The sequence below is a fragment of the Thunnus thynnus genome, chromosome 15 (assembly GCF_963924715.1).
Source record: "Thunnus thynnus chromosome 15, fThuThy2.1, whole genome shotgun sequence".
Taxonomy (NCBI): Eukaryota; Metazoa; Chordata; class Actinopteri; order Scombriformes; family Scombridae; genus Thunnus; species Thunnus thynnus.
The window spans coordinates 28,102,499-28,128,664 of NC_089531.1; the positions used below are offsets into that span (position 1 = coordinate 28,102,499).

The 26,166-nt window shown below is 37.6% G+C and overlaps 1 protein-coding gene across 1 annotated transcript; it reads left to right on the plus strand.

Annotated features, from left to right (window-relative positions):
- Window positions 1-1,649: 1,649 nt before the first annotated feature.
- On the plus strand, window positions 1,650-25,519 carry lrrc3b (leucine rich repeat containing 3B). Its single transcript, XM_067611621.1, has 2 exons — window positions 1,650-1,842; window positions 17,022-25,519. The coding sequence occupies exon 2, from the start codon at window positions 17,163-17,165 to the stop codon at window positions 17,943-17,945; it is 783 nt and encodes a 260-aa protein (XP_067467722.1). The 5' UTR covers window positions 1,650-1,842; window positions 17,022-17,162; the 3' UTR covers window positions 17,946-25,519.
- The last annotated feature ends 647 nt before the right edge of the window (window positions 25,520-26,166 follow it).

Below are 26,166 nucleotides of genomic sequence, written 5' to 3' on the forward strand. Positions count from 1 at the left end.
CATCATCATCATAATGATAGCAATAATAATAACAATGATGATTATACATTTTAATTAATTTAATTTAAAAAATGATAATTGATTGTTGTTAACACACACACACACACACACACACACGCACACACACACACACACACACACACACACACTCACACACACACACACACATGCAAGACCTATTTACCTCTTTGCCAAATGAAGACTTTTCATTCATCTCGTCTTCTCTCTACATGGTGAACATCACAGCTGCATCAAGCTGCTGCAGTTAGCCACAACAATACCAGGAAACCAGCTCATTTAGCCTTCAACATAAAAGGAGACCATTTGCCACCCAAGAGCAGAGCAGTTTTCACACATCTGATATCTGCTGTTACCAAGAGAGCTCAATGCACTATAAAACACATGCTGTGAACGTTTTTTATTCTAAATACAACATATGTGTCAAAGTGGTGGAATTGTGTTCTTTTGTCAATCTTATAGAGGAAATGTTCTCCTTTATCTGTCTGTTGTTGGAGACGCTAATAGGACTTTGTATCAGCTGTTAAAGAACTTTTTTCAGTCAAATTTCAACAAAACAGAAATCCTATGGACATTTGTCTTCTGCACAAAAGCCCAGACAGGAAGAGACGAAAACTCAACCTCGAGGCCAACAAAAATATATAATATATATAAAAAATATATTATTATTGTTATCAATAATATTTTTGCAAAAAAGGTAAATCAAATCAATTAAATTAGAAAAAATAGATAAATAATACCAGATCAAATAATATAAAAATACAAATAAACAAATGATAGTTGACAGTCTTATCTACCGTATCTCTTGACCCTGTGTCAATGTCTCATCATAAGGGCTGGAATATTTATAAGTTCCCAGTTTTGGTCTGTCCAGCCTTCATCAGGTGTATCTCATATCATATATCATATCATATCATATCATATTGCACTTTCCTCTGATACACCTGTCACACATTCAGTTGTGCAGAGATTTTTATTTTTGATTAGTGAGGATTATACTTTATTTTAATAAAATATTCTAAATTCAAGGTTCAGTAGCTTTTTCTGGAGCTTTCAGCCATATCCCAGGGATTTCTTCAGTAAAAGTAACTTACGGGTTAGCGCCTGAAAGCTCTTCAAAAAGTAAGTGAACCTTGGGTTTGTGCAATCATGGTCAAGAATGACCCTCCATACTGAAGACCTCTTTTATTTTAGTTCATATAACATTGTGGAATATTGTGCATATTCCTCAAGTTGATGACCGGTTGGTTTCTGGAGGCCATAAACTGACATTTACGGTCTGCTGTGTGCACTATGCTTGGGTCAGCAGGGGCTCAGCAGTTTATAATCTGGTTCTGTGTGTGGATTTAAGTTTTGATGGATTTGAAGTGGTTTTCTGTCTCTTCTGCAGTCTGTAAATGTCCAGCTGTTTGTTTAGTTGATATAGAGAAAAAAAGAACACTGAGATAACGTTTTGACATTTTGAGAGATGAAAAAATACAGTTAAATGTATTATCCAGAGACAAATATGTCTTGTGACCATTCACCCTTAATAATAACTGAGTTTATCTTTAACGTTACATAATACTACCTACCTACATCATATGGTTTTACACTGAAAGCTGAGGCCGGATGTGGTTTTGTTGTTACACAGTGACTTCATATAGAGAACCCCTCCCTTTCTCCTCATTCACTCCTGTGCAGGTTTATCCTGAAAGGTAAAGATGTGAATTCACACTGCGACTTGTCAACCTGTGAGCGGATACTACAGCAGGCAGGCAGGCTGCCCTCACAGCCCGTCGGAGCAGCTTCATGTGATGTGAACATTTTCACTTAAGTCTGCAGGTGAGGAGACTTGTGTCGCCTGTTGCGCCCAAGCCTGTCGCTGCTGTATGTTTATGCTGCCCGTCCTCTGCTATGCTCGCTGCCTCTCTTCATTTCTCCTTTTTTTGCACGGAGGAATTGGCTTTATTTCATATATCGTTAACATACTGGTAGATTACATATGCAGACTTGTATTTGGTGTTTTGCATTGTGTGTTTCCTCGCAATCAGACAATTAAGCTTTGATTTGGTGTCGGCAGCTCAGGAAGGCTGATGCGTGATGTTTTCACAGATCACGTCCTACCAGACGCCATTTAGAAAGATGTAAAGTATTGTTTCTTTGGTTTTCACCAAAATGACACAACACATCGGATGTGAGCCAATATATTTTTCATGTGCATGAAAGCCGCGCAGTAATTCGGCGTATAAAAAACACACAAGCAGCTCTTTGTTCTTTCTAAATATTCAACTTTATACCTGCTTCATCTGCAGTTTCCTGCGATCTTCTCCCAGCAACATGCACCGCAGAGGGCGGCAGCGGCCGGTGGGAGCCAAAGTTGAAATGTTATTAAAAGTATTGCTGATGGGTGTGTTCTCTGTGTGCCGAATTGAAATGCTGCGCCTATAGATTCAGAATCACGGTGTAATTTTATAAAAGACGTGGTCATTTTTTGCCAGTAAGGATTTATATTTCAAATTATTAAATTATTTCATGGCGTTTTGCGTGACGTTCTTTCCATTTATGAGACGTATCGGGGCCACAGTTGAGGCAACCTCAGATTTACTGGACTGGAAATGCTGATAACATTACGTTTGTTTGTGAAGCTAATTGTTAGTTTTGTGCTGTTGTTTGTTGAGGTCGTAGAAACGACAGGCTGTGTTTGCAAAGCCCGGTCTGTCATATGATAACGATGCTTTAAATGATTTTAATAAATGCATGCGGCAGTGAAATAGTTGTGTAAATGCAGGGAGGTTTTCCACATGTGAGGCAACAGCTGGATCCTCCTGCTGACTTCAGGTGCATCCCGGTCAGAAGGTCTTCTGTTTGTTCATCTGATTATTCTGAGCAGTCTGTCACATTCACAAGGCGGTAACCACACTCCTGACGGACGAGGTAACCCCATCCTGTCTCATTTGAAAAGAGAAACCGGTTAGTTAACCTCTAACAAAATCTGTCCTGTTTAGATATCATAGATCTCCGTGCATGAATTTTTATTTCGTTTGACGACGTCAGTGAGCATTCAGCACATTTTTGTAAGTTTTGGAAATGTCTCCTTTTTCTTATGGACCCTGGCGTTGTATGTTGGTGAGGAAACATTGTTGGAGTAATAGAGGGACCTATTCTAAAACATTAAAATGATTATGTGCAATTACATTTACAGTGATACAAAACAGAACATCTGCAAATGTTCACATTTGAAAAGCTGACACCAGAGAATGACTTAATGATTAATCGGTTATCAAAAGGTGCTGATTAATTAGCTGTTGATCGATTTATCAAATTAATCATTAGATCTTTTCAGATCTACTTGTGTTGCACCGATTGTCCGTAAATGGCTTTAACTCCCAATATTCATGTGGATTAGACAGTACATGAATGCAATGGGTTTTTTTGTTTGTTTGTTTGTTTTGTTTTGTTGTTGTTTGTTTGTTTGTTTGTTTGTCTTTCAGTGCAGAGTTTTGGCATTGAATGATTAAAAAAAATCAACAACCAGAATTTTAGAAATACGGAGGTCATTGTGCCTATTTGGATTCTCTGTATTTTATTTATTCAAATTACATGTTTAATCATACCTTCTGTAAATTTAATTTCCCAAAATGAAGGTCCAAATTCATTCAAAACCTTTTCCAAGCTTCCAGGAATAAAATTCTGGTAGAAATAGAAGTCCATAATAGGGCTAGTGTTAGGTGTCAAACCACATAGTTTTTGGTGCTACCTGAAATGTGTTCAATGCCCTAGTATTATGAGTATATGAGTATTGTGCCAGGTGCCAACTATTCTTTTTTACCCATTCATTGATTTGATGTTTCCTTATTTGAATCAGAAATCTATTAAATGACACAAAGGGTCCAAACGTCCTTATATTCCCCTAAATGAGGACATGATGTCAGTGTTGTCTCAGGCTCATTGTTTTGGGGTGTTTCTTGCTATATTTAATTTTAATTTTTGCATGAAAATGGTCAGAATGTAGATTCCAAATAATGGCATAAAACGTTATTTGCAACTTCAGGTAAAATGTATCACTATGTACTTGCACTCTGATGAGCCTTTAAAAACCCAACTGACTGGGTAATAACAATGATAACAATAATGGTATTAACAGAGGTCTGCGTGGTCTCAACAGACTCCAACAAAAGGTAAACAATGCTGCTGAGAGTATTTTAATGAGGCCAAAGTGGTTATATGTTATCTAAGTATTGAATACATTTATTATGTATGATGTTATCAATATCTACCACTGTGCCAGTACGGATTATTTATCAACTATTAACATAGGAAATCAAATGTCTTCTTTTGTCTTGACCAACTGTCCATAACCAAAGATATTCCGTTTACTGTCATAGAGGACTAAAGAAACCAGAAAATATTCACATTTGAGAAGCTGGAACCAGAGAACTTGTAAATTTTCTTCTTAAAAAATGACTCAAAACGATTAATTTATTATCTAAATAGGTGGCAATTAATTTAATGGTTGGCAACTAGTTGATTAATGGTCTAATTGTTGCAGCTCTATTACTCATTTTTAATTCATTCACAAACTCTAGATTATTTTTAGTGCTCCCAATCTCTACTTTTATTTGTATGTATGTTATCCTATCTGTTGAAATGTGCTTATGCTTTGTAAAGCTGCATTAATTATTTTGTTGTTAATATTTTGGCCACTTGGGGGCAGCAGAATAAGATGTTATTGCAACACTGACATATCATCACCGTGTCTGTACCATTTGGCAGACATGGAGCAACATTGGCGTTCATTTGAAGCCCACCTGATGAATCTAAGTCCAGTAATCACTCGCCTCTTTCTCTTTTTAACAGCTAGTTGCTAACATGGTCTTTCTGCCATTTGGTGCTGGGCACATTGTGCATTGTGGGTTAATCAGAGCTTTTTTTGCTGAAAATAGCTGCCTGCTGCTGTTGAAAACAAAGCAGATGAAAGTTAGGTTGTGGGCCGTAAAAACAAAACAAAACAATGAGCTGAAAGCGGCTAAAATGCTCTGTACAGCTGAGTGGAACTACAGAGTTAGTGATAAGTCTCTGTAGACCTGTCAAAGGGCAACCAACATAACATATAATCATTTGACCTTTTGTCAATATGGAAATATTGATTAGTGCAGCTTTAATTCCCAAACCCCTGAGATTATCTTCAGTGATCCCATCTTGATTAATGCAGTTTATGGGTTGACCAGCAAGATAAACATCAAAATATCATATTAACTGATTGTGATCTTTAAAAATTGAATGTTTTCAGTGTATTTCTTTTTAATGCTGCAACACCATGTTCACATGCAACCCACCAGTAAACACTGGGGCAGTGGAGTCAGAGACATCAAATATTTTAGCCTGTTAGCTGATGGACAACGTGTAATCCCTTATTCTCACAAGTGAGGTGATCTGACCTTTCACAACCTAACCTGTAATAGCAGCGAAGCAACTTTGCTGTGAGGTGTGGTGGTTGTAATATGTCAGCCCTGACAGTTGTGCTTTGCAATCCATCCTGCTGGGGAAAAAAAACCCAAACTGTGCCGAGCCGGGGGACAGTAAGTGCTTCACACCAGCAGGCTAATGATTCTTTGATTGTGAGCTCCTCCCATCTCAGGAAAAGCACAAACATACTGATTGCAGGCAATTTTCCAACCAATTTTCCTCAAATTTGCCTCCTTTAAGAGTAGAGCTATATCAGTCCCAGTGGCAGAATGTAGGGATGAATTCTGTGGATGAATCCACCCTGTGTATTGGTCTCATTTTTATCATGTTTATATTTTCTTGATGCTCCACAGCACAGCATTGAACTGGTCATTGTGTTTCCAAGCTGACAATTTGACTCAGTAATCCTGTAATCCTGCTAATAAAGCCATATTGCAATGAACAGAACTCCCCATGCACAGTCACTATTTTCAATCAGGTGCTGATCGGCCGCAGGAACATCTTAGGTGAAAATCAAAATTAACTGCAATTTTGCTGAGCGAACCTGAAGAAGCTACAAGCAAAAGGCATCATTTGCTCCTAATAAAGTCACAGTAATAATAATAAAGTCATTTCAGTGTGCGAAAGCTATATTGCACTTTGTATCTTTCATATTAGGTTAGCGAGTTGTGAGTGTCTTACAAAATAGCAATATTGCAAAAGTAGCTGTTAGGTGGTAATATTGATATTGACTAAGCTGCAGTTCCTCTAATGGCCACTAGATGCTGCCTCCAGATGCTGACTATATTAAAAAATGGGAATCCTTTCCAGCTTCTCTCTGGAAATACACAGTCACTTTTCTCAACAAGACTCTAAACAGATAATGTCATCTTTTCTGATGAGTGTCTCTTCAGGACAATTTGAAGATATTGCTTCAACCAGTCAGATATCCTGGATTCAACTACAACTTAAAGATCATCTCCCACAAAGCACTGATTTGGTTTAAAGACATTTAGATGTCTAGGTTGAAACTTTGTTTGAATAATGTAGGTTGTCTAGGTTCAGGGGCCTCATCTACAAATGACAGGCTGCAGTGCAAGATGTTTTCACAGCCCCACTCACCTGAGATGTATGCACAATCATGATCACCTTTTCACAAACACTGTTAGCTTGTAACTTGACTGGACGAGGGGTAACATTGCCATAGGATAAAATATGTAGACATTGGGCAGTTCATTTGTTAATATGCTAAGAAGAAAATTGACTAATGGCATGTAATTGTAACAAGACTGTGATGAGTTTGGTTATTTGAAGGTATATAAACTCCTTTGATTAAACCACATTAAAGTAGACTGGATCAATTTAAGCTATTAGCACATGGAGAGAGTAGGGGCCTCAGAAGCTATACCTGTACAAGCCCTCGTGAAAATTGGCCCAAGTGCAGCTGCACTTGCCTATATTTCCACCACTGTCAAATAGAAATGTAATGATTAGTTGATTAATCAATTAGATGCCAACTATTAAATAAATCAGAAAAGAGGGAAAATATATATATATCAATATATATATAATCAATGTAGATCAAAAATGTGTTTGGTGCTCTTGGAACAAGGGGAAAAGCGGGGTGCTTCAAACAAGAAGGCAATCCAGGCACTCCAAATATAAGAAAATGTAACAGCGAGGAAGGAAGTAGTAAATTATTTGTATTGTAGTTTATTTATGTATATTGTAGTGGCTAAATCATTAAAAAACAAATGTGAATATTTTCTTGTTTCTTTAGTCTTTGACAGTAAACTGAATATCTTTGGGTTTTTAACTGTCGGTTGGGAAAAAAGACAAGACATTTGAGGATGATCTTCATTTTTTACCATTTTCACACATTTTATGGACCAAACAACTAATCAGTTAATCGAGAAAATAAACAACAGATGAATCGATAATGAAGATAATCATTAGTTGCAGCCCTACTGTCAAGGTTACATACAACAGCATTTTACTGACTGTATTTCAAGCTAGTCATGCTTCACATTCAAATATATTACTTGAAATGCTGGTTAAGGCACCAGTATGCTTCAAACGAAGAACATGATTATCTAACAAGTTCTAACTGAAACCCAGTTGGCCAGGGGCCAGTTGCATAAAGATAGACCTAGTCTTTGACTCAATTATAACTATAAGTCAGACTTGCTATAGAGACTTAAATTTACCTGTTGCATAAAGCTTCCCTATGAGTGACTAATGTAAGACTGACTTAGATAGCCTGTTGCGCAATGCATTACAGGTGAAATAAGACACCTCACAGAAGAGAAAAAATGGCGGATGCAACAGAGACACTTAGCAGCAGATGATCGACACATTTAAACCTGCTGAAAAAATTAAACTGCAGCCTACTGGTAGGCATTAACCATACTGTCTTTTGAAGTCCATCGCAGGCTCAGTTTTTAAGCTAGTGCGAAGCCAGTGGTATCATATGAATCCGTTGATACCAAACATGTCATGATAGTTTACTGGGAAAAGGGCTAAATATCGTTCCAAAGTTGAACTGTCTTTACCATGAGGCAAGCAACTTCTCAGTGTCAGATGGTTGCTTGTAATAACTTTTAGTAGCCACTTCATTGTCTCTCTCTAATGGGTTGTTTCTATCCCTGAAGATTCTCTCTCTTGGGGCTCTTTCCAAAAACCAAGCATTTGCCATCTTCAGTACGGAGCAAGCACTGTGTCTTAAGAAAGTTGCACTCTCACCAATGTAAAATTTGCTCCTCTGTTGTCCTTTTTTGTAGCAAAAATCAATATAACTGTGTCTTTGTGTCTTCTGACATTCTAACAGATTGTTGCCATAGCAACACAGCTCTCTTCTCACGCTTAGCCAGGGGGAGAGGTGGCTAATTTTCCTACCTTCAATTAATTCAGTCTTAATATTTATGCAACAGACAGGCTTAATTAGACTAGTCTAACCTGACAATCGAAGAACAGACTAAAGCCAAGATAAGTCTTAAACTAAGTTTATGCAACTGGCCCCAGGTGTGAAATTTGGCAGGGTTCTAACTTCTTTCTCAATCTCTTTTTTCATTCCTCACACAACTACCTCTGTCATTATCAGTGTTTACAACTAAGTGCAACACCATGAATGCCTTCAAGTAGAAACTGTCCCAAAGTCTGTGCTGTTATTCCCATTTGAACAATTCATTGCATTGAGACTACAAAGAATCAGAAAAGATGTAGTTCTTGAGAGAGATGAGGAAGGTAGTGTGATCCAGCCAAGAGGAGGTTAAACAGGAGGCTTTCCACCCTGCCTTCAAGTGTGGTCATTTGGAAGACGTAGAAACATTTTGCCCAGATGACACATCATATGAACTAGTTCATTTGATGCAACTTTAGCCCAGATTTAACTTGGACATTCAGATGTCTTTTGACCCTCAAATCAATGCTTACTTGGCTAAAATGAACAGTCATTATTCCACCCATGCATCCATGTTATCTCTACCGTGCATCTGCTGCCGAAAACTCTTACATTAAAAGACTTTCCTAGAATGCATGTATAGGAGTCCCAAGGGACTGTTTCACACCTCCAACAGTCTGTAGCATCTTTAAGTCACAGTCTGTCTAGCACTGATAGCATCCAGTAAAAATAAGAAAAAGTTCTGACTTCTTTGATAAATTTTTTGATTGCTCTCAGCAGCATTGTTCTGTCTCAGCAAATGTGACATTTAATTATTTTTCCCATGCCAGCCTTGAATCATTAGGCACCTTAATTGACTGGTACATAATCAATGAATTGTAGTGGGAGGTTTCATAACCCAGGCCAAAAATCCTTGAGATACTGGCAAGATAAATTGAACTCTTGAGGAGGCGTCGCTCGACAGCCTCTGACCTGACACAGGAGGTATCTCAGTTGCACACAATGCTAAAAAATCTGTGTAGGAACACCAATTTCTTCCTACCTTCCAAAAACTTTCAATTTCAGAGTATTATAAAAATCCCTACTTGTAAGCAATCCACTGGTAACCCTGTAGTATTCAGTTTGGGGCTTAAATAAATGCTTGATGATAGTGAAATGTGGATCTTAAATTCAGCTGAAGTTTTAGTCCGTAGATGAAATGAGATGTAGTTCAGAAGGTTATGCAATTGTGCCTCAAGAGGAGTAAAAGGAGAGAACAGACCGTGCTCTGTCTAAAATCAAGAAGGACGTCTCTCTGTCAGCACAGCCCAGTATTTTTAATGTCTAATATCAAATGCAGAGTGATAGGATAAAGGGAACAGAAGTTCTGGAGGTCACACCCCATCACACTGTGAGGGTTTTGAAGTATCCCCAGCTGCATCCTTCCTGTTCCACAGCAGGTTGTTGGACTTTTTATGCACATACTGTATGTCGTGAAGTAAACTGTAAGGAGAACCCATACCTAAATGACTCCATAGGCCATTTAATGCCTTCCACATGACTATTGCGAAAACAATGAATATGGGTTAAGTGTAGGCAACTTGTACTACATGGTTAAGTTTAGGGAACTACTGCAGTCATTGTTGGAAGAAACCTGACTTATTTCCTGAAAATGTAGTAGGTTGCAGGTATTTAATGGTTAATTATTAGGACATTCTACAGAGAGTGCAATTTGGTACAAATTGCAAGAAAAAATGAAAAAAGTGTGTAGTCAAACTGACTGACTGTCAAACTACATATTAGCATATTAGGTTGTTTCTTAAAGACTCTATAATGAGCACATTTCCTGTATGCTACCACATTATGTTATGTAAGAATTAACAGTTACATACTAGCTACTTTGAGGAAATGTTTGAAAAACTAACATGCTAATATATTGTTTGATACACAACACTACACACTGAAAACTAAGTATTTTCTGTCAGTTAAATAATTGTCAAGAGTCTAATTTATTATGACTTTTTGCAAATTACCAAATACATAAAAACCCAGATATAATGAGTGGGTACTTACCAACTAAGCCAGTTTTTTGTTTTTTCTTATAATTTGTGCCAAATTGCACCACCTTCTCTGTAAAATGTCAAAAAAATTTAATTAAAAATTAAATACCTGCAAGTTACTCTAATAAATTCCAGGACCTCAATATAAAATTAATGGACCTGTAAAATAAAGCATTAACGATTTTTACATCAAGCTACTTCTGCCTTTGCTCCTCAGAGACAGTCATTTTTCAAGTGACCACAAGAGGTTGCTTGTCAGGAAAACATGGTAAACAGAATGTTTAAAAGGAACATTCTTTTCGGAAATATGCTTGTTTGCTTGCTTTCCCAGAGTGAGATGAGAAGATGGATATCATATCATGTCTATATCTTAATAATAGTGTTACACGATGTGTAATGTGAGACGTGTTACTCATAGTGATAAACCTAGCGAGAATCAACAATCCTGCAGCTCCTCTCGGCTTTACAAAGCTTTATAGCAAGTTTAAACGTTTTGTCACTGTTTTGGTTCACTCTCAGCGTTCTCATAGCGTCATTTTCGTCTGCAGCAGGCAGCTGTTTTCAGAGAAAAAGCTCTAAAGCTCCACTGTACACTACCTGCTCAGGACCAAATGGCAAACAGACATAGTTAGTGACTAGCTGGTAAACATAGTGGAGCATTTAGCAGCTAGATATTTCCCTCAGGAGTTTGTAGAGAGCGAAACCAGAGCTAAAAGAAAGTACATATTGGACTCATTCACCAGGTGGCATTCACCAGGTGGACAGAAACATGACTCAAAATGAATGATAATGTTGCTCCGTAACTGCTGGATGTGAAATTAAGCAACTCTTTCCAACAAGTTCAACATATCAACCTAATATCTTTAAGTTGTTTTCACAAGTAGCTTCTGCTGCCACCCAGTGGCCTGCATGTACACAGCAGGAGACATGATTAGCGTAGCTGAGTTTAAAGGTAGCAGGGCAAAACAGCTACACATAGCTCTTCCCAAAGTGAAAAAACCCTACTAACACTTTTAAAGCTGGCTAACAATGGACAATGGATTTAACTTATTTATCCTGTATGTGAACAGCAATGTAGAAATGATTATTGGTGATTTTCAGAGGGAGTCACTGAAACTATTTCTAATTCACAAATAATTATTCCGAGCAGAGTATTTTTATGTGTCATAGGCCTTTAAGATTTGGAGGGAATCTTAATGGGAAGACAGAGTGATATAAGCCTATAGCAACATTTGTCCTCTGTATATAGACTCACCCCTGTAGAACAGAGCATTTAAGGCCACATTAATATTTATGACATTTGCCTCTTTGTACCCAGTCTGTGCAGAAAATGTCAGTAGCTCTAAACTAAAAATTCTGCTGGATACATTTTCACAATATCCTGTGAGATTTGAAATCAGCTTACATTATACATATGTGGTGGTTATAGAAATTGAATATTAGCTCTTACAAGCCTGTATGTAATAAAACTACCTATATTTGGACCTTAAACAAGCCACAACATAAAAACATGCTGTTTGATTTGTGAATTAGTGCAAGAAAAGGATTGGTGGTCTAAGCTTTGACCACTGAGCCAACTGAGGCATCCATCACATAAGAAGGTTCTGTGCTCAGTTCCCATCTCCATTCTCTGAGTGCATGTAGATGATATGTTAAATAATCTGTCTAAAAGACAATTTTCCCAATTCACATTCTCAGTTGGTTCTTGAATCTTTCAGGTAAACTTTTGATTTCTTGCATTGCTTTTTAGATTACATTGCCAAGGTCAGAAATTGAATGTTTGAATGAATATAAACGGACAGTAAAGATTTCTCTCTGACTGTGACATTTTTCACCTCCATAGAATTACTCAAAATGCCTTTCAAAATAATTTAGTTAGCATTTCTGTTGTATTTCAAAGTGCACAGTAGAGAGGCTGAAGAGAAAGTAGGGCATAGACAAAACAACAAAGGTGTTTTGTAGCTTGATTTTAGGTTGTAAAATTCCAAATCTCCAAAAATGTTGCTTGTTACTGCCCAAGATTTGCATTTTATTTATTATCCAATGACCATTCGTGTATCATTCTGAAAAGATATGTATGTATATGTGTGTGTATATACTATGACAATGAACATACCCTAAGTACTACCTGGCCCCAAGTTTTCTCTGTGTTAGTTAGTTTGAGGTAATTTGACATCATAATCACACAATTGAACACAACATTATTTAGAATATGCATCATGTGAGCACAATAGAAAATAATTAGCAAGTGGCACTTAACCCCAAGCACAATCTTTTCTAGTGACAATATCAATCCTCAAAACAGCTCACAAATATATATAGTTTAATTTTGAAAAAAGGATCAGTAATTTCCTAAAACAACTGGGCACTGTAATTTTAGGCTGACATTACTCAAACAGGAGGAAATAGTACATTTGTTGGGGACTATTTTCAACGGTGGATTAATCCACGTTTGGTTCACTAGTGCAACAATGTGTTTTATTGTTTTGACACGTTTTTAATAGTTATTGGACAACAATGGAGCTCTATGACACAGAGGAATAAGCTTTGGATATTTTGGATATACACACAATACTTGTTACTGGATCTGCACATGAGATTTGTTGACAAGAGGACAGATACTTTTTTCTTACTACATTCTTAGGAATATGCATATCAGGAGTACAATGTCACTAAAATAATAAAGGTCTTAAATTAGATGTTGTTACAGGGCCTGATGTCTACAAGCCTTGAGCCTTTCAGGACCTCATTCTAGAACAGGGCTTTTGGTTAAACAGACAGAATAAGACTTCTCATAGCAGCATATTCATGACATCTGAAAGGCCTTTCAAGCTAATGACTCCAAATTCTATTTGACAGCACAATATTTTTTTTTAGCCATGCTGGCTGTGTGGCTCTAGGGATCACAATGTCAGTCCGTCCACCACTTTGGTCCAGACTCCGTATTGGATGAATTGCCATGAAATGTTGTACAGACATTCATGGTCCCAGTGCTCCCCCAATTTTTCCTTTGAGGACAAATCAAAGAAAAAGTTTTCACTATCTCAAGTTATAAATATCTCAATATCTACTTGATGGATTGGCATAATATTTTTGTACAGACATTCATGGTTCTCACTTGATGTATCCTAATGACTATGGTGACTTTTCTTTTAGCACCACCTTGAGATTGACATTTGTGGTTTTGAGTGAAATGTCTTGACAATTGTTGAATAGCCTGACAATAAACCTGGACATTAATGTTCCCCTCACAATGACTTTTAATGACATTGGTGATCCCTGAACTTTTCATTTGTGCCCCTATCAGGTCAAAATTTCATTTTGTCCAATAGTTTGTTTTATACACCCGCAAACTAATGACTTTCCCATCAGTCTCAATTGTACTTTGTGTTTAGTGCTAGCATTAGCATGAGAACATAGTAGACATGATACCTGATGATAGACATTAGTATTAGCGTCCCCATTAACATTGTTATTTGGATCATGGTAGCATGTGGATGTTAGCATTTAGCTTTAAAGTTAGAATCCTTAAGATTTCAGTCTCATTTGATTCTGAGTCACCGGTGGTTACCATGGTAACAGCAACAGCAACTAGTGTATCCGTTGACAGTGCAGCAAAATAGACTCATATTGATTTAATAAAGAAGTCAGTCAATAATAAAACTGTTACTGTTCCCTCTTGTTTCATTATTCCCTCACAAAACTTTCAAGTGATCTACTGACAAAAAATGCAGAAAATGACTTTTTTAACTACCCTCAGCTACAAACATTGACTTTCCTGCGACTGCTCTAAAACAAAAGCGACCTGTGTTTTGCCAGTTGAGTGCTTTTCATGTGAAGCAGCGGCAGTTAGATGTTTCATTTGTTTTAGCAGAAACTTAATACGGCTCTGACACAATGTAAAGACAGTGAAGAGTAAACAATGAGGCTATTATCAGTAAACTAAAATGAAATAGAAGAATATTGGTTTAAATGCTGCATCATTTCCTGTGAATCCTTCATGCGTGTGAAGGCAATTTGAACCCTGGATTAGAATGGTGGACTCAACCACTAACAATAAAAACTACTATATTGGGAGATAATTACTGAAATGCTGACCATAAACAGTATAAAAAACGGGTTCTGAATATAACTTTAAGCACCACTGCGTTTAAGTGCAGCCTCACAGAGCTGCTAGCAGATCTGTAAACTTTTAGTGTTGTTTCTATTTTGTATGTGATAATATAATAATATATTTTATAATATCACAATATGATTCAATACACTGCAGCTGACGTAACTTCTAAGGAAAGGTCATTATGATGTACTGTATGCAAATACAAGAAAACAGCATTATAAACCAGAAGCAGCCGTCACAAAAAGACCCAATAGTTTTGATAAAAAACAAGCATCAGAACCTTAACCAAATTGCTTTACACCTGTATTTGAATTGTATTGAAAGGTGCCTGTTATAATGGATCAACTCACAGCTTTTGTTATTTCCACTGGGCTGTGACTCTTTCTGATAAACACAACAGTAGAGCTGAGGTAATTTATGAGGTGGTTTTAATGAACAATAATAATGAGGACAATGACAGAAGATCAGGTCTCCCATAAACAAAGTGCAGGCAAAGTGCAGTTCCAACACAAAGCCTGTTTCCATACAGCTGGTTTTGCCTCTTGTGACAGAGCAGCAGCTGGATAAACAGCCCAATGTGGGCCTGTGAACTGCCACCAGTCCTCACTGTGCTGCAGAAAACCGATGAACCCTCGCCTCTTCTCATACTCATAGGCTGTTGTTAGACATTATTGCTACCTCTGCACCAGAACAGATAAAAGAAAGATGCTTGGAAGAGATGGAGACAGCCTCTATTTCTTGGGATGTTGCACAGAAAGAGAGCTGCAGTCTAGATGTAGTATATCTTTTCATCCTCCTCAAAGTCTCTCAGAAAAATCTGTTAATCACTTCCAGTTTATCAAGATGAACTAATAGTGTAAATGGTTATTTCTCTGTTCAGCCCTATTCCTCTATTCATTCCAAACAAACTCTGAATGTAAGCACCATTGGATTTTTCTTTGAAAAGAGCTAAAGTATATATATATAAATATATTTTATATATATATATCAGTACAGGCTCAAGGAACAGTAATTATGAAAGCTTTCATGAAAGAAAATAATGGACACGTATTATTATGTTGAAATTCTTGAAGGGAATACAGGAAAATAGTTTAACGCATACAGTACAGTATGTGCTTCTTTCTGTGGGTGAGGGAATGAAGGCTATTGCAGTGTTTGTATTGCATGTAAAGACCACATGTTGTGGTGCCATTGCATCTTTATGGTATCTTATGATCTACTGTAACCATAATTAATAGTATTATGCCGGGATCAGACTACACAATATTTTTGTCTTTCATGATGGTCACCATGTCAGATTAGGCAATCATACAATCATAGTGCCATAAATTCTTGCTGTGTCTTGGTTGGGAGACTGGCAACACTACAAGTATGACTGCAACCAATTGTTCACGACCTTGTGTGAGTTCACAGGTCGTCAGGGAGGAGAGTGAAGAAACTGTCAATCATGGCTACAGAAGTGCTATATAATTTGGTTTTAAACCATGTCTTCACCTATCTACAGAACACAGGACTGATAACAAGGATATAAGAACAATGTAATATGACAGTTGGTGGTGGTAATGCTCCACCCGGTTGCAGTTCGTCATTAAAAAGAAGGAGGAGAAGAATAAAAAGAAGTGCTATGTGTGATGCTAGTGGTCTTGTGTTCCAGAAAGAAAAAGAAAAGAGAGCTTCGAAGAGAACTTGAGGTAACAAATGTGTTAACATATCAAGACCATGTCATCCCATTGGTCAACATCACAGAACACGTCACAGATGTCAAACTAGGCAGGAAAATACAAAAAATTCTGACATGCAAGACTTTTTGTCGGGGTGTTGTGGGGCATCCCAGACACTGCATTGCTGTTCTTCGATTATGTCACACTACAAGGCCTGTTCATCATTCCCGATGTTCATATTCAGGCCTGACAATGGAAATTTGTCTCCAACAACAAAATGTGTCAAAATCAGGCTGACTTCATGTAGTCTGATCCGGCAGTGTGTGATTGATCAGGAAAATACAACTGAGATAGATATTAATCTTCTTTAATCTTCAAGTCACTCTTGCAAATAACTATTTATTAAAGCTCTAAGTGAGAGATCTCTATCAAAACATTTTGTAACAGTAGAAATCAAAGGGCTCGGCACTAATGCTCCTTAATCGCCAATGAGAAGTGAATCTTGTCGTCAGAAGTTTTGTGCATTCAGGTTTTTATCAAAGAACCAGACATTTTCTAACACAGTTACTCATCTTTTGTACCAATGATTTAACTGTGAGAGTTTCATGTTGATTCAAGCTGTAGAAGTGTGTCATCTGTGAGTCATGCAACATTGTTTATGGGAAAAATGAATGGGACTTTTACTTCTGGAACTAGGGAGTGGAACTCTATTGTCAATGATAAAATCAAGCTGATTTGAGTATCTACATTTGAAGAGCCCAGGATGGTGATAATGACAAACAGAACAATAAATTAAATGTCTCAGTAGAATAAATGCAGGTACATTTTTCACGTTGACTTTCTGTTTTATCTTGTTTCAGGCCTCAGCATGATAACATCTATTCACACTCCAGTATCTCCAGTGGGCAGACAGTGACGACCAGACGCTACTATGCGATGTGTGTAAGGGACCAGTGGTGGTGTTGTGGCCCCAGTCGGGATGCTGCTGACGGCCGGTCAGTATGACTCTGCTGGACTTGTGGCTGTCGCGCTCCATCCCCATGTGCCTGCTCCTTCAGAGCCTTGTCCTCATGGCCCTGTGCTTCCCCTCGGCCAGCATGTGTCCAAAGGGCTGCATCTGCCAACGCGACCCCCATCTCCACGGCCTCAATGTCACTTGCAGTCAGTCCAGGCTCAAAGAGATCCCTCCCAGCCTCCCAGTCGACACTGTCCTGCTGAGGCTGGACCACAACCAGATAGGCGCTGTGCCCGATCAAGCCTTCCATGGACTCAGACTTTTGAGGGAGCTCAACCTTTCTTACAATGCGGTGGAGACATTGGGAGAAGGTGCCTTCAGTGGCATAGAGGCAACATTGCAGGTGCTGGACCTCTCTCACAACCGCATCACTAGCGTACACAAGGATGCCTTCGCTCGGCTCAAGGCCCGTGTCATTGTTGATGATAACCCCTGGCATTGTGACTGTGCCCTCCAGCAGGCAATTGGTGGAATGGCCCACAACCACGAGGCTGCTGCTCGGGTTCTCTGCAGGAGCTCAGAACTTCTTGACCAAGAGGGACGACCCTTCTTGGCGGTGGACACTGACCTTTGTAACCTGGCCAAAAGGACCACAGACTATGCTATGCTAGTGACCATGTTTGGTTGGTTTGCCATGGTGATTTCATACGTGGTCTATTATGTTCGTCAGAACCAGGAGGACGCCCGACGCCACCTGGAGTACCTCAAGTCTCTCCCCAGCAAGCCCAAGAAACCTGACGAGGCTGACGACATAAGCACTGTTGTCTGACAGCAGTGTCATAGTGACTGCATCCCACAAAAACCTAATGAACACCAAAATGTTTATGTAACAGGACCCGCATTTTTAGTGTTTAATATTTCAAACCTTTAGGTGATGTGAGCATCAGAACTGCTGAGAAATCTTTGTATTTTGGAAATTTTGTCGTATGTCCTTACCAGGGTTTGTTCATGACTGAATCTGAGATGAGATGAGGAGGGAGGCCACAGGGTCTAATAGTCTAATACCACCATTGTCTTTTCTACAAAAATTGCTTATGGAGTTTTGAAAATTTGAATCTCAGGTTTAAATATTGACATGGTAATGGCTTTTTTTTAGATGAAAATTTGGAGTATCTAATAAAAAGTATATTTGTAAGACATGACACCCTATACTCCATTTCCCAGAGCCCTCATTTTAGTATCTCAAAGCCTACAGTAAAATGTAACATTACGTTAACTTGCCAAATTGACTGCATCTTACATACCCCTTAAAATCGTATGTAAATTACAGTATCTACACTGATCAGTGAAATTTACATTTCTGCACAGAAATTTCAGTATTTCTGAATCCATGGCATGCCTATCCTAGAATCTAATAGACAATTTCATCTAAATGTTGTTTAATATTTTAGAGCATTAAAGCCTCAGACAGGGTAATGGGGTAAAGAAACCGGATCTCCCTGCTTGCCTTGAGCTACGGTGGCCTGTCTTTGATAGAGACAAATAACAAATTGAGATAAAACCTTCACAAGAAAGACATGTAGGCAAGATTTCACTGAAAGTAAATGTCTGTAAACCGTGGCTACGGGGAATACTGAGTTGTATGGAAGTCCATTTCCTCCAGGAAAAAAAAAGGGATGAAAAGTTAGGAATGATAAAAATAAAAAGAACTATGAAAAATCAAAATTAGGAGACACTAAATGAAGGTTTTAATTTACTAACTAAACATGAACTGTGTCAAAATTAATAGGTAGTAAATTACTTTAAAGGTTTTCCTTTTTAAATCATAAAAAGAGATAGTACTGTAAGTCAAAATTGTAGTTTGTCAACATTACAGTTACGTGCCAGGCTAAACTATTTCTAGAACCAGAGGTCTCCCAACCACAATTCAGTTTCACAAGTCTGGCAAGGTAACAGCGTAAAAGCCACCCAAAACTGATAAATGAATGCAAAACAGCAATTAGTATAGCTGTAGGCTATTACTCATAGATTAACTCTCCTGTAACTTAGTATCTGACTTTGTATCTCACAATTTTGAGTTACTATCCTATCATTTTGTACGTATACATTTTTTGAATTGGTATCTTAGAATTTTGACTGTGCATGGGTATTTTTTATTTTCGTCCTCCCTTGCAGTTTATCTGTATCTTGTTTTTTCTGGTGGTAATGGACTTCTGGATAACAGGATTCTGATTGGCCAAAGGGTAACTTAGCTTCTCCGACTAAGCATCCTCATCAGACTTCTGAAATAATGGTCATACATGGAGCGCTGCTGATTTTAGTTCTTACCAGGCTACAGCTTCTCCTAGTTGTTGGAGTAGGAAAGTAACATTTATTTACAATGTTCAGAAAGATAGTGCCAATACAAATATTACTAAAATGTATTAGAATTAATTTACTAAAATTAAATACTTACATTTTGATCACAGCAAGTGGTGTGCTATGGTATAAGCAGAATAATCAACTCCAAGTTTTATGGAGTTTACCTAGGAAATTATCCAAGAAGATTAATTATGCATTATCTTTTATCAGCAATATGATGACTTGTGTTAAGGCTGTAGCCATCATAAAATGACTTGGCAGGTTTGTGGATCCTGTGTAGCACTGGCTTTCATTGTTGAGGAGATGACACTGCTAGTAGCAGAGGGTTTATAAGGAGAAACTTGTTGACAGTGAATGTTTGTTCCAAAACAGCACAGGCTAGTGACCTCTGAGTTTGCCAGAAACCTCAGCACCATGTCTAGATATCACCAAATCACTGGTATTGAGTAACACCCATAAATACATTAAATCATTATACTTTACAGTAAAAATTTAGTTATATTTGTCAGCATCATAGAATGCAGCATTATCGTGAAAAATAGGTCTGTTAAACAATCAGACAGGTTGTACACAAATACCCAGGTCAACCAACCTCTTTGGGTAATAATTCTATTGTGAAAATTATCATTACTGGTTCAACTTTGACCTACTTGTTGTAGTTGTGTGTACACAGTTTTCCCGTGCAGTGAGGGTTTATTAGTGACACTGGTGCTCTCACTTTTGGTTTTACGTCCAAATAAAGTAGTAGCTCACTCTGCTAAACTGTTGGTTTGTTTAAAGCCTGTATGATTGCCTGACAACTCATGTTTAGCCACGGGTTTAGCCAGGTTAGCTACCACTTTATCTGGATGTAAATCTTATTGTCTGACCACTCGTGTTTCTTTCCCTGTCAGACCTATTTTTATCGACACTGTTGCATTCAGAGATGATAACTGATGGTCAAAAATAAAAGTCATGTTGTTATGAAGCATAGTTTTCCTATATGGTCATTATGTGATACAGTACAATAAAAAATGTATATCCCCCAATCTTTAAAACAGTGGTTGTAGCAGGCAAAACAACAATTAACAATTTTGAAAAATAGAAAATTTGCAAGCCAGACATATTCTTAGTGGCTATAATTATGTAAACTATATAAGAAAAAAAGAAATTGATCTGCCTTGCAATGATTATTTTTTAATCTAACCTTACAGATGTTATCAAAATGACTGTTTACATTTATCAAATATTGAATATGTTACATTATTTGTAATTAATAAAAAATTACTCATAGACCTAATCCTACAAAAGGCACCCTTTAGGGTTGCATGGTTTAATTATATGCCTGTGTTTAATCATATTTTGCAGTACTTTAACTCCAAATAAAATGAACCCATAAAATGCACAGAAAACCTGTATGTGCTGTTTGGGATTTCATATGACTTAACTTAAAGGTGCCATATGTAGCAATTTAACATCAGTTAATCATCAGAATAGCAATTTCATATCCTCGCCTTCTCTCTTCAGTTACACCAAAAACACTGTAGTCTTCAGTCATTGTCTTCTAAATCTAAAATCCTTCCAAATCACTGCTGACCTGAATGAATTCTGGGCCCCAGCCTACACAGAAGCTGTATCTAGTTTCTCAACATTAGCTCACATCACAGATTGCATATATTTTAGGATCAGCTCCATTAACAGTACGTGCATCAAGGCCCCTTAGATTATCACATACACTACACTAACAATACTGCTGCAACCAAATTTTGTGATCATATTTGGTTGTGGTGATTAATTTAAAATATCAGTGTTTTAAAGTACCCCATGATCCATTTTTAATTTTATTTCTTATTTTCCTTAATCAAGCATTTATTACATTGTGGCGTGAGAAAGTACTTAGCTGTTTCTGAAAGCAGCAATATATTGAGAAAAAACAAACCAAAATTGAGTTGATGTTGAACGTGGTGCTGTGAGCACATCTTCATACTCACTGCAACTTGATTCTGTTCTGGGCTTTGCATGGGGGTAAGGAAGACAACATAAACTGAAAACACAACGCCGGTAGCGTCATATGACGCATGTCAAGCGCTGCCCCTTGCCCCATTAGGTAGCGTTGTGCTACAGCGCATTAATAGTAGTTACCTAGATGTAACTCCAGTTCTATGAGTACAGCGTGGGACAACAAAATGCCATGGGTGAGTTGCCTATTGTGGTATTTTTGATTAATAACTTGAAAAAATACTAATCTGAGCAGTGAGATTATGTTTTGAAAGCAGCAGATCAACCAACAATTAATTAATTTTTGCCTTCTACATACAGGCACAAGTGAAATAGTTTAAAACTACAGTGAAAAGCAAGCAACAAAAAAAAGCATGTTTTTTCAGGGACAGCAATGCCGGAAATAAGACAGTGGTGTGAAGTATTGCTGGGCAGCACGTCGACGCGCGGTGGAACATGCCTAGCTGCCACCGGTGTGGTGGATGTACATAGAAAATAATTGGGCCTGCTGTTTTGTTTTGGCCTATAGCCTTGTCTCATTTCAGGACTGGTCTCATCTGAATTTGGCCACAAAATACAGCTTTTTTTTTCCTAATTTGGAGGACACAACCTGTGTATCCTCTGCGTAGGGCTGGGCGATATATAATTAATTTGATGAGTTTTTGTTTTTGCTCATGTATAAAATGTCTACATTTTGAAGATAAAATTATTATAATGTGTACAAAAAGGTTATTTTCTCTCAGAGAGCAACATTAGCTGTCTTGAGTCACAATAGTCCCAAGAAATGTGACATGAATACATGCACATCCACCGTAGTTGACAGGACTGTCGTGACTCCAGGTGGCTACCTGGCTCTGGCTATCTTGTAGCAAATCTAACAGTCACATCTACTAGAGGAGACTGATCTTAGCTCTCAGTTTTGTTTGTTGATGAGATATCGTCTCTGTTTACAAGAGGTGAATGGAACTCAGTTGACCAATGTGAGTCAATGTTCAGTCTTGTCTTGCCATGGAACATGGTAGCTAATGCTAGCTTGGCAGCTGCCAGCAGGTATCAGGCTGATGTCAAGAATCACAAACTGCAGAAGTAGATGAATTAGTGAGCGGGACTGTGCTCTGTCTGTGCTGACACTGGTTATTCAAGTGAATATTCTTGTTCTACCTAATCAAAGCATTTGGCACTGACCAGACCACCTGCAGGTGGCAAGTGGTGCAGGTTTTGTATTATTGGTGTTGTGTTTTGCACATGTAGACCTAAAAATGAAATGCTTCTATCCTATTTAGTCTTCAATAAAAAAAATAAATCTATTAGAACTGTGAATCGTTCCCAAGCTTGAATTTTTTTTTTAAATCGTCCAGCCCTACTTTTGCCTTTTTCAGTATATAATCCACAGCATGGTCTGTCAGTTTTGGCTACCCATAACAATCAAACCTGTGTACCCTGTGGCCATCAAATCTAATGCAAGAATTATTTTGGTGGTAAACTCGCCATACCGCTGCTTGTGCAAACACATACAATTTGAATTCATTTCTAGTATATTGATGCCTTTAAGTGAACCTGAAAACATAAACCTGGTGCAGTTAGCTGCAAAGAAATAGTTTCCAATAATGTGTCCATGTATAATTTTGCATATGAATTCTCCCTACCTTAATTGCTATGGCAGGTAACTACAGTATATTCTTGGTAAATGACTGTAAGGACTTGATGAAGACCTTTAATATTAAGGGGTATGGGACATTAGATGTTCTATAATATTTTAAAACTGAGCCCCAAAATGTAATAATGAGTGAAAAGGTTCCTCATTGACATTGGGAATTGTAGTCTGACAAAATAATCTTTTCTACATGTCCAATTACTAACTTTTTCTCGAAATTTCAAAAATGTCTCTCTGTTCTTCATTAGTGGATGGAGTTTGCTCAGTTGTCAATGAGTTGGCTAAGTTGTCATCATGTGACCTAAGTATGGAACTTCAATCACGGGACAACAGGTTGTCATATATGTACTTACAAGGAGTGGATGATGAGAATCCTACCTCACCTAAGACCAGGATGAACACTGCTAAATCAAAGGGGACCACCAGAAGAATTCCAGTGGGATCCATTTACATCCAGCCTGAAGGAACATCCAGTTACAAGGAGGCAGCTCTTATTGGTATACCCTAAAGACAAGATACTACTAGCATAGTTTGAGACCTCCAAATCGCCGCCCATATCGCAGATTTGTTCACAGTGATTCAAATAGGTCTGGTGTTGAGTCCATTGATGACTATTTCTGTTAGTTGGAGAAACATTCAACCAATTACAGCTTCATAGGCAGGATTAGGAATGGGGATGTCATCTTTTTACGTACTGGCTAAATTCATGACCGAGAAAAAATGGTAAGAGATAAAAGTCATTGATCAGGAGCCAGTTGATGGCAAGACTACTGAAAGGAGACCTGTTCACTTCCAACACAAAAGAACATGATAGAACCAAGATGGGTTACCATCGCCCCCCATAAACAACCATCTGTTATCACAGGAGCAAAGTTCCATGCTTATGTAGTTTGGTTGCTAATTCCATCCACTGATGACGACCATGAAATAGTCATGACCAGTTGACTAAAGACCAGTTGAAATCTCTTGAAAAAGCTAGTGAGTGGACCTTGGGTTGAGATAATTTTGCAAAATGATTAGAGTTTCTTATCCAAGGTTTATGGTTGTGGTTTAATAACATCAATGGACAGGCTTTTGCTGTGGTGTACTGTATGTACATTTATTCCTTCAGTTTGTGAAGTCTACGTTTGTTCCTGTTGTCTTTAGTCAGAGTCAGTCTTTGTATATCTGTACTGATCAGATGTAAGCACAAGACTAAATGTCAGTTTCAGTGGACTCTTCTTGTTGGTGTTCTGTGGTTAATCGAGTCTTTCAGAGTCAATGCTGTAACTGATAATTGTTACCGTTTACCTTCACTCCATTTGATTCTTACCATGCCCTTTCAAGAGGAGGACAGAATTCCTGAAACATGGAGATGGCAGGCGATACAATCATCTCAGTCAGGAAAAAAAACCAACGCAAACATTCCTTTTCAAGTCAAACTGCCAATGCATGCATCATTTCCCTTTAATAACACTGTGTACAGTAATGTTCCCGGCAGCAGGAGAAGAGAAAATCAATGCTGTCATTTTCTCAAATGGCTTCCCTACCATCGCAGCTGCTGGAGCTCACTAAAACATAGAAGCAGAGAAAGCCACTGAAGGACACATGAAAGGCGAGATCAGAACAGATTTTCACCAGAAAAGCTCATTTCATAAATACTTCCTACTTTGAATAATGACCTAAAGAAACCCTGAACATGACTGGTAACATGTTGGATATTGGACGTTGCTTTCTTTTCAGTTCATGTTTTAATTGTCTGTCACAGAATTTGTACAATAATGGTTGTTAAAATGACGTCTTAGGGGATATGCAATGAGAATATTTAGGTAGAGAAAACTAGGATCACATGTAAATAGGAACATTGATGTTGTGTGAAATGCTTTAAATCCCTTTAATTAGTTGTTATTGAATGTGCTACACCCCTTAGCCTTGTCTTGTAGAGGCAATCTCGTACTCCTCATCACAGGATCAGGATAGTCTACAAAATGCATGTACAATGTAAAGAAGCACAGTGTAGCCAAGGACCCGAGAGTATTTCTAAGTGCCTGAATACTTCTCTCACCATTTTCTTTACCTCTTTTTTTTCTCCACCTCTGGTCTTTGTTCTGAACACATAAGCCTTGCTTTCTCAGTTTAGGATTCTCACTGTTTAGTGGATTTGTCAATTTTAGGTTTATTTTGCAAGTTAGTACAAAAAAAAAAAAAACTGAATCAACCATGTCAATGTAAAGAGTTGTTAAACTGAAAAATATTGTACCATATCACAGTTTTCCATGCACAGGCTGGGCAGTGTGTTAAAGACTAACTCACACTTGTGACTGCAGTTAAGAATGAAAATGTTAGCACTGACCACTGTATCTTAGTTGGGTTGTAATGGCATGACATACAGAAAATGAAATAAAGGAGGTATGCATTGGTGTATGTTATGATTTATTTCCCTTTTGATTTACAAATAATCAGTGTTGGGCAGTTAATTATGGAGGATGAAAAATGACTTAAATATAGATAAATAAAAAAATGTAGAAATAATAATTAAATATATAAATAAATAAAAATAAATACATTTTGGTAATGAAAAAAAGGTATAACTAAATGAATGTCTTTTTCTGATGTCTTTAATGTCTTATTTCTACATTTCGATTTATCAACTTTTATTTGGCTATTTCTGTATTTCTGCATTTATTTATTTATTTATATTTAGGTCATTTTTCGTCTTCCAAAGTTAATGAGTAACACATTACAGTAATGGGATTTTTGTCAGTAGCAGAAGTAAGGAAGTCGTAGTGAAATCCATTTGTGTCTGACACAGGCCAAGTTTTTCACATGCTTTTTGTTTTCTGACAGTACAAGGCTTCCAAGAACACCATCTGAAACATAACTTTTAATCAAAAACACAATCAAAACCCAACTGGGTTCAAATATAGTAGATGAAAAGAATAGAATTGAAGCTTAAAAAGATAGATTGCAGCCTACATGCAGGATTTGTAGATAACTATGTTGGTTAAATTGAAACGCATCTCATCTGTAGTTGTCCAGAAAGTAGTCTGTGTAGACAGTGGGTAAGGGATAACAATTT